Source organism: Drosophila rhopaloa, unplaced genomic scaffold (assembly GCF_018152115.1).
Source record: "Drosophila rhopaloa isolate 14029-0021.01 unplaced genomic scaffold, ASM1815211v1 contig_164, whole genome shotgun sequence".
In the NCBI taxonomy this organism is placed as follows: domain Eukaryota; kingdom Metazoa; phylum Arthropoda; class Insecta; order Diptera; family Drosophilidae; genus Drosophila; species Drosophila rhopaloa.
The window spans coordinates 308,100-317,602 of NW_025335044.1; the positions used below are offsets into that span (position 1 = coordinate 308,100).

At 40.2% G+C, this 9,503-nt stretch overlaps 1 protein-coding gene and 1 long non-coding RNA gene across 2 annotated transcripts; one reads left to right on the forward strand and one right to left on the reverse strand.

Moving 5' to 3' along the window:
* Nucleotides 1-1,064: 1,064 nt before the first annotated feature.
* Nucleotides 1,065-3,506, reverse strand: LOC108041884 (endoplasmic reticulum-Golgi intermediate compartment protein 2-like). The gene is given in 2 exon segments (XM_017119938.2): nt 1,065-2,334; nt 2,337-3,506. Coding segments are annotated over 2 exon segments (1,338 nt in total). The 5' UTR covers nt 2,448-3,506; the 3' UTR covers nt 1,065-1,107.
* Nucleotides 3,507-6,661: 3,155 nt separating this feature from the next.
* Nucleotides 6,662-8,231, forward strand: LOC108041885. Its single transcript, XR_001769177.2, has 3 exons — nt 6,662-6,938; nt 7,149-7,462; nt 7,516-8,231. It is a non-coding gene; the product is annotated as an uncharacterized LOC108041885 (long non-coding RNA).
* Nucleotides 8,232-9,503: the final 1,272 nt, after the last annotated feature.

The window sequence follows — 9,503 nt, forward strand, 5'->3', positions numbered from 1 at the left end:
ACGGCAAGATTCGCGAGAAGATAGACGCGAGATAAGGAAATATAGGTAAAAGCCCGGGGAAAAAAGTAATAGTAAGATCAATTTTGTGCCAATGAAGCTAGTATTAATCGTTTTAAGAGCGGCAGAGAGTCAAGATTTGAGATTATAGGAAAAAAACTATTATAGTCAGAACACAATACTCTGAAAGGCATAGTTAGATCTACAATGATTTAATATTAGGGGAATATAATTTCTAGTTAGTTTCTAGTTCACAGAAAAGTTTAGCCGACTTACTAAGTCGGGGGAGTCAATATCACCGTGTATAAGGTTTTTTTTTTTTCAAGCGTATCAATATACAAAAAATAAACCTTTATTTTTAAAAACACTGTTCAGCTATCATTACTTATTTGCCACAAAAATGTCTAATTTATCATAACTTAAAGGAACTCTTAACTGAATTTAAATTGTAAAATCCAATTCTATATATACAACATGAAAGATACTAACATAAGATTTAGATTTCATAATCCTTCACCGCCCAGAAAGACATTTATTCACATAACATTCCCTGTTTGCCGAAAATATGTCCAACCACAGAGAATAATGCCCCTTGTTTTCCCGCTCCGTCAACAGACCATCGACCGCGTGGGCGTGCCCAAGATCATCGAGATGACGCTGGACGCACTGAATCCGCAGAATAAGATCCATGTGAGCTTCGACATCGACGCCCTGGACAGCAATGTGGCGTCTAGTACGGGCACTGCCGTGCGAGGAGGCCTCACACTCCGCGAGGGCATCAGCATCGTGGTGGCACTAAGGGACACCAAGCGGGTGCAGCAAGCGCGACGTGCGAACCACAGTGGAGTCCGGCCTGGAGATCCTGAAGAGCATCTTCGGCTACCGACGCTCCGGCCACTGGAGCAACATCGACACCGGCATCCTGGGCAGCGATTAAAGAACACAACACCTCCAGCTTGAACTTATCAATATTTATGTACAACATTTTTGCAATATTTGTATTTGCCTTTTTTTTCGTACCTTAATGAAAGAATACAAAAATTAGTTTAAAGTGACGGGGGAAGATTCGGTTAGCAGATTGCAGACTGAGATTCGCTGGCATTCTAAAGACTAGAGGCCAGCTTTGAGCTTCGGTGGCGCCGTGGGCAGATAGGCCGAGATGTCCACGTTGGCCATCAGGTTGGCCGTGTGCAGCAGCTCGTTGACGGGCGGCGCTGCCGCAGCCTGGGCGGAAATCGATAATGGAGCAGCAGCAGCAGCGGGAGGAGCGGCCTTGGCATTGGTCAGCCGCTGGTACATCTCCGGAGCAAAAGTGCGCAGCAGGCGACGTTGGATGCCCAGCAGCAGCGAATTGATGGCGCCCGAGATGACAATAATTCCGGATATAATCGAGCACAGGCGGATGGCGAAGGTGACCAAGTGATCGTTGCCCACCATAATCTTGAGAGCTGACCAGTCGTACTTGAAGTAAATTCCAGGAGAGCCGTACGAGTTTCGCTCGGAATCTAGTTTCCGCACATTCTCGGTGACGGCGTACTGAAAAGTATTGATGGTGCTGAATGTCTGATGGATCTCCGTGGGCACGACCTTCAGGAAGTATTGCACAGTGGTGGCCACCTCGTGGATCACTGTCTCGTCGCCCTCCAGCGGCTGGACAATCCTTCTCGAATACTGCCCGAAGCTAAGCCCATTGATGCGATGCCTGAAGTTCGCCGGCATGCGCCGCAGTTCGTTTATCCAGCGGTCTTCGAAGAGTCCGACCACTGGCTGTGCTTCGCCCACGAGATAGAGCACTCCGGCCACCTTATTGATGCCCAGAGTTCCGTGCAGACGACACGCATCGAACTTGTTCTCCGGCAGGGCAACTCCGTTGTTCTGGCCATTGGGCAGGTGCAGGTCCATCACCACGGGCAGAGCACCTGGCGGCGGGGCAGCGGGCATCTGCGAGGGACTCTCCCGCGCCGGATGCGGATCCCGCATGATGTCCTTGAACAGCACATCGGCCACCGAGTGGAACTGCTCGCGCAGATAGTGATTTTGGATCTGAATGGCGTGGAACTGCAGCCGGTCGTGCTGAGACATTTCCCACCAGACGCCCTCGCGCTGCAGCGTTCCGTAGGCAAACACATCCTGCTGCGTCTCGTCCATCAGATCCACGCCGGATAGCGAGGCGCAGGGCATGGCCACCGTGATGTCCACGTGCATCTGCTCCTGCTCGTCCAAAGCAATGTCCGGTTCGAATTGGTACACAATGTCCGTTTCATGCCAGTAGTAATGCAGTTCCGTATAGACCAAGTACACAATCAGCAGGCGACTCAAAAGGGATAGTGTCCCCCCCCTATTTCCGTGGTCTCCGTGTACTTCTCCGGTACTTTTTTGAACGCATCCAAATTCTTGGCAAGCTCCAGGAGATTGCTTTTGTCGCCACGATAACGCAACGTGGCCGTCATCTTGGTGGGCGGGTTGGGATTGGTTTCGGGATTGGTAACAAATGTAGAATTGCACGATCAGTTTGTTTTTGACCAGAATTTCAGTTGCAGTTTCATTGCCACGTACTCCGAGGCTCGACAGGCACCGCCCCCGGTTCTTCGCCGTTGCCGCCTCCTACGGAATGTGCTATGGCGTGGGCGTGTGGCTCCTGGTTCAAATTTGATTTAGATTTTTTTGATCGTATTTACTATGTTAATTTGTTAACTTGCTCGTTCGCGTTAGAAGTCATTTTTCGAACAGTTTTGACAGTAGACCTTTTGGTCTGTCCGTTGATGGAATTGTGTGTTCTTCTTCGGGCTTGGGCATCATTATGTTGATAGATTTTTTCCATTTCTTTGGGAAGTAGCCAAAATTAATGATTTGACTTTTTTGTTTGAGTTTCCTAATGTAGTAAAGATGTAGTTGGAAAAATTAATTTGTAAAAGTTTTTGGCTGAAAAACACTTCCTGACGAGTTTCTTATCGGAGCGCCAACATTTTTGTGAGCCCTTCATAGGGTATTCATTGTACTGATTGGCGAAAGTTTCTCGATGTACCATAGCTGTGCATTTTCTATTTGTTGAAGAAGAGGCAGGTCGAAAGAGTGGGTTGCTTCCTTAAGGCGTTGCTTTGAAGTCGGCGATCTGCTTGTACTTCCTTCCCTTTTAGTGTGGGGATTTTGGCTAATGCTGAGGGGCGAGCTCTACTTGCGAACTCACAAATTTTTTGTATTTGAGCCAGTTAGTTTTGTGCGACGTCAGCCTGAGGGGTGTTCGATTATGTCAGCGCTTTGAAGAAGTGTTATAACACAGGCGAGTGGTTTGAAGATAGGTCAGATAGCGCCTTGGTACTTATTAGATTGCGAGATATGTTTTCACCTTTGGTGAAGGTGCATTGTCTATTTAAACTGTCTATTTGCTGTCCCTTGTCGCATGCGACTCTTCAGCTCTTGTTCGCCGTATGATTTCCTTCGCAGTTTCCATATTTTTTCATATTAGGGTCTTTAAGGAGCTCTGAAATAAACAGAACCTGTTAGCTTGACACATAGCTCTCAGGTAAATTTCAACGCGATAGATATCGTCCAGAAAGATTGGCGATACACAAAAGCCTTTTAAGGAGCTCTGAAATAAACATAATCTGTTAGCTCGAACACATAGCTCTCAGGTAAATTTCAACGCGATAGATATCGCCCAGAAAGATTGGCGATACACAAAAGCAGATCGAAATCAGATCATAGAGATATCACTAACGAGTTGCATTTTTTATTTCTGCGTCATGTCACAAATTATCAAAATTGAAAATCAATTATTAAATGATCACCTAGAATCGAAACGGATTTCTTCATTGAACCTTCCCACTCACCACTAGCTAATGAGAGCTTTTACAAGGCTCTTAGTATTGTTTTGCTCCTAGGAACAGAAACTTTCTTGAATGTCTTTACAATAGATTGGTGAGAGAGTAAGTCTCTTAATTCGATCCACAATTTTGTTAAGACCGCGACTACTACCATTTCTGAATCTTGCGCCTCGAAGGAGAAAATTTACGAATGGGTTCAAAACAATATGGCCTAGATACGAAAAATGTGCTATTCTTCAAACACCAAAAGAATTTCAAAGTCTTATAATAGAAAACCGCAAGCTATATCCGTGAACCAAAAATAGACTCAGTTCTGAAGTTTGAAAATCCACAGACTTTTAAGCACATTCAAAGCTTTTTTGGTCTCTCTGGCTACTTTCACAAATTCAGGAAAGCGAAACCTCTCACGTATTTGATCAAATATGAATTCAAAAATCGAAATAGGAAGAGAAAATTATAATGCTAAAAGATTTCAAGAAATCTCTTGAATATGAACGCTAGATTAAAATGATAATCTCAGTTATTAAACTAGAAGTCCATGCGTTGTAAAAGCAGTTTCTGAGATTTAAATAAATCTTTGGGCAGATTTTTCTAAACTTTTCACAGACTGCGATGTTTTCAACAAAACAATTAACATTTGAGAGATGGCCTTTGCAGATTATAACTGCACAATTAGAAGCATTCAAAACATTAATCGAATACTCGACAATTGAGCTATCTCACACGACAACAATCTAGTCTAAGAATATGAAACGCAGCGTCAAATAATAAGCTGTGGTCGTGACAGAGGACACTTTGTCGTTTATGGTCCTCCTTTGCAATAATAATTTCATCCGACCAACAACAAAAATTCTTAGTACCTGCAAACGTGTCATAAACATTTTAGCTGTTATCAATTCCCTTACAAAGTTCAGTTGGCTATAGGCCACCAATGAATTATAATGAAACTGCGTCAGCAAAGCACGGTTTTGGCCTACTCCTGATTTTCCATAAGTTCCTTTAACATAAGTTCTGTGAGAAACCGCCAAAGTATAACCCAGATTAAAAAGATTGAAAGCTATCTCAGATCTTGCCATGCTCAGCCTGGACAATCCGACAAAATGGTACCAACACATAGATAAAGTCCAGCAGGTCATTAATTCAAACTTTACCAGAAAAAACTTTAATGTCACCCCATTGAATTGACAAACAAATGCCCACCGTGGAAAATCTTTAGCTAATGGAATGGACTTGAAAAAAGCAAACATTTGTAGCTTTTAAAGATGGCCATAGCGATCTGTAAAAAAATCAAAGGTAAGCAATTTTGTGTCTGCCTGTCACAAAGATCAAGTCAAATATGCGTTCATGTATGATTGTTGCGCCTTAGAATTGCTGGCTTAAGGGGGTCTTCTAGTCTAGAAATTTGAGAAAATCGAAAAATTTTTTTTTTCATAATTCGATAGTTTGGATATTCAAAAATATCTTCCTAAAAGGATTTTTCAAAACTCAAATTATTTTCATAGCTATAGCCGTTTTAGTGACGTGGCAACTAGACCGGTTGAGGGAACAACTGGAACTTTAAACGCGTTTTTCTCGAAACTACTTTTTTTGATGCGGTCGCCACTCTAACTCAAGTTCTAATCAGTCGATTTACTTGAAATTTGGCATGAATATTTTTTAAATATATCGCTATCGCATGAACCAACAAAAAAAAAAATTTTAAATATATAATATTTTTAAAAATTCGACAAAGTGGAAAAATTAGTGAAAAAAATCAAAAAATTCTTTGAGTAGCCGCCATTTCATGAAAAAAAAGATATTTTTTTTTTGGTGGTTCCTGCCATAGCGACATTCGTACTCATTAAGAATCTATCATTGTTTTAGTTTTTAGATAACTACAAGCATAGATATCATGGCGACGCGGACACGTCCTCTTTTTTTTCCCCTCTTCTTCAAGAAGGAATAACTCAATGAAAACTAATTTTTTTTTTTGAAATTTATTTTATGTACTCCTTTAAGTTTAATAAACAAGTGATAAAAAAACGGATACTAAAAATATCTATTGCTTTTTTTTTATTAATTGTTAAAAAAAGGTCGAAATTCGAGCCTCTAGACTAGAAGACCCCCTTAATGAAAATGAAAATTTGGTGATTTTAAATTGGTTTACGGAGTAATGTTTAACTGATAATCAGGGCAGTCGACTATAGCGTTTCATTATCTTTTAATTTTTCAAAATACCAACACCCAAACATTAGCGGGATGGTCCATAGGGTTTTGCCGACCCAAAATGTTTTAAATAGTGGAGTAAGGTTCCATAGATAAAAAGTGCGGGTCTGGGAGATTATCGCTTCTCAAGACAGAAATGGTGGGTATGGTGGATCCCACATATAAAAGTAATATCACGATACTGATTGATCAGACTGCTCGTAGTGCGACTCGGATGGGTTCTGTGGGATAGCTGATAGCTGCCTGAAACGATTCAGCCTTTCAGTCATTTAGGCAATACCTTAGCTGTATAAATAAATATATAAATCATTTTAGCAATTGGATTTCTCGAGGTCATACGTTGGTTATATTTTAATTTCTTTTATAACACAACGAGTTTTTCATTAAACTTTCATCACACTTGCACTCACTGGGGAATGAACCCGACTATGATAAGACTAGATAGTTCCGGCTGCACGTCACCTTAGACTCCTCAGCTATTTACGGGGATGGAAGTAGAGCGTCAGAAACTTCTCAATGTTACGATCAGAGAAGCGTTTTATTTTAATTATTGTAAAAGGTCAATACAAAACAAAATATATAAAAAATTATTATATTTATCTTTCAGCTTTCAGATTTGATTATTGTACTCAAAAACATTTTTGGTTAAATTTTTTTTTAATATAAGTCGTCGCTTTGATCTTTACGAGTGTTTCAGACTATGAGTCTGGGTCAAGTATAGTTTCGTGTATAGTTAGAAGCGTTTATCAACCGTTTGTCTTAAAATGATGTCTTGGCATGATTCAATTAGTTTTGTTGGAGGTGTTTTTTGCCCACTCCGTAAGCGTGAGTCCAATGCCTGAAAGGCACCATCTCATCTTCTGAGCTTCTTGCCGAGTTGAAGCACAGGCAGCCACAATATGCTGCTTCCAAGTAAGTCTCCTGTCTAGGGCAAGCTCAAGGTACCATGGCAGGGCGCTTGACGGGTTCTCCGTCCAATGTAGGGCGGTGTTAAACGTGACATGCTGATTAAAAAACTCATTAAGCTATTCTGCACCATGTCCGTGGCATTCGTCGCAAAAAATGCAGTGTCATCTGTATACGTCGCTCTTAAAGAATGTATGCTTCTGGCCGTTTCTGCAGAATTCGCTCGAAAACTTGGAGAGGGTCGGCAATTTACTTATATTCGGCGCCACCGGTGGAGATTCCTTTCTTTGGGATCAAAACATTCAAATGCTTACACTGTTCCGGATAAAACAAAAGAACTATCATGACACGCCTGTCGTGGAACGGATTAACGTAACGCTTCCAGTATTTAAGTATTTGTTAGCAGTATCAGTAATTGTATCGATGTATGTATGTTAATGGTCATATGAAAGCTGAATTGAGAGCCAAAGCTCCCGCTTTGATTTATTCCGATCGGAGAGATCAAAGAGATTGGAGGAAGCAAAACTGCGGTATGTAAAACTGATTGTTAAAATAAGGTTAACGACATGTATTTCTTCTATAGAATAATACACCCGGCTTAAGGTCCACGCTTATGCTCGTTAAAGTCAACTTCCAGGGAATCTCTTTTCGCACTCCTGTCTATTTCGCACTCCTGTATGGTGCAATGCCGACTTCACAAAGGCGACCACCTCGACCACATCAGCCGGCACACCGACGAATGTACAGGGTGTATCTGGCGGGGAGTTTCAGCAGCCACGGACTCCATAGCCAAGTGGAGATGGATCATGCCACGTCATGAATGCCACGTCATCCAAGTTTGCGGATCTAAATCCACGGATCGCTACATTGGCCCACGCTTATGCTCTATTTTCTATTCTACGCTACAAGATTGGGTTGTTCTTGTTTCGGTTAAAGTTAACTCCCAAGGAATCTCTATCGGTAGGCGTCAAAGTTCAAGGGCCTTGTTCTGCTTTTGCCGTTTGATGTAAGCAAATTTCTTAGCTTTTTTTTATCAACCCTACTCGACCAAGTTACATCTGATCGAAGTAGGGAATGTTTTGAAGTGGCTACCGCCACTAACCATACAACATGTAGACTGGTCATTTCATACAACGAAAATGGTCATAAAAGTTTCGAAGCGGGAGGCACCACAACTGGTAGCGGCAGGCCCCGGTTTTTTTCGCTCTCATTCTTGTTCTCATTTTGACGCGCGAGCGCTCATTACTCGAGTTCGGTCGTTCAGTCGCAGAGACGCGCATTTTGAAGAAGGTTGCCCTGCTCTTGAATTGGGCTTTGTATGTATGGGTGTTCATGAATTCTCATACAGGGGTGCATGTGTGTGATCATTTCATTTCGATGCAGCAAGAATATTTTGTCTTTTGCTACTTTTCAGACTTGGTACCCTAACAATAGGGGCGTACTCACTATTGGGTTGATGATAAAAATAAGAATATTATATGTTATAGTATATTTTTTAATATTTCCGCATATATTTCATTTTGGTTTACAAATTCAAATCAGTGGTAGCAGAAAAATGTTTTGCATATATGTATGTATTCCAAATAATACAAATCAATCTAATGAAATAGGAATAGGGCACATCGCAGTCGGTGTCTGCGCTTAGTGGTTGAGAAAACTTCAAACCAAATCAGCTTTGGTTGTTGTTGCATACCCTACCGACGATTGAATTTGAATTTTATGTTTAATGAGCTTTGGTGGATTTTTTTTTGATTCGCAAGGTAATTGTTGTTATTTAATGATCTAGTTGTATATATTTTTATGTATGTTTATTCTTGAAAGTCGCCGCTCGGATTAGTTACCGATAAATATACATACATATAATAATTGTATAATTTTAATCTTTGAAAATAACAAATTGTTTAATCACTATAAAGTACAGACAAAAATATTTGAAGTGATTTTCTGAAATTTGTGTTACTACTTTAAATCAAGAAGTAAACTTTTAATGATTTTTATATAAATTTCAATCGAAAACTAAAACAATATAAAAGTTTATTTATCTTCTAGCTTCCGTAGGAAACATTGTTAAAGGCAGCGAAATTTTTTTTCTATTTTTATGACATTTTTGCAGTATAAAAGCTATCTCTAGTAGAAATGCATATGCAGAGCAAGTTTATTCCACTCTTACACTCTCAAATCGTGAAATTATTTCGTGAAAAGGTAAAAAAATATTATTTGTTGGTACATATATTTATTTAATCAATGCCTATCAATATCAATTGGCTTTAGTCAAAAGTTTTCAATGCAGTAAATCACAGAGAAAGGAAAGCAAGCAATTGGTCCTGCCATAAGATAAAAGTAAATCGAGATCGATTTGCTACAATTAAACACAAAAATGTATGTACGCGTTCTAGAAAAAAAACCAAAACCAAGAAAAAATGGTATTGGTGATTTTAAAATCATTAGTTGATTGAAGTTTATCAACTAATGATTTTATTGGTGATTTTAAAATCATTAGTTGATTGAAGTTTATCAACTAATGATTTTAAAATCACCAATACCATTTTTTCTTGGTTTTGGTTTTTTTTC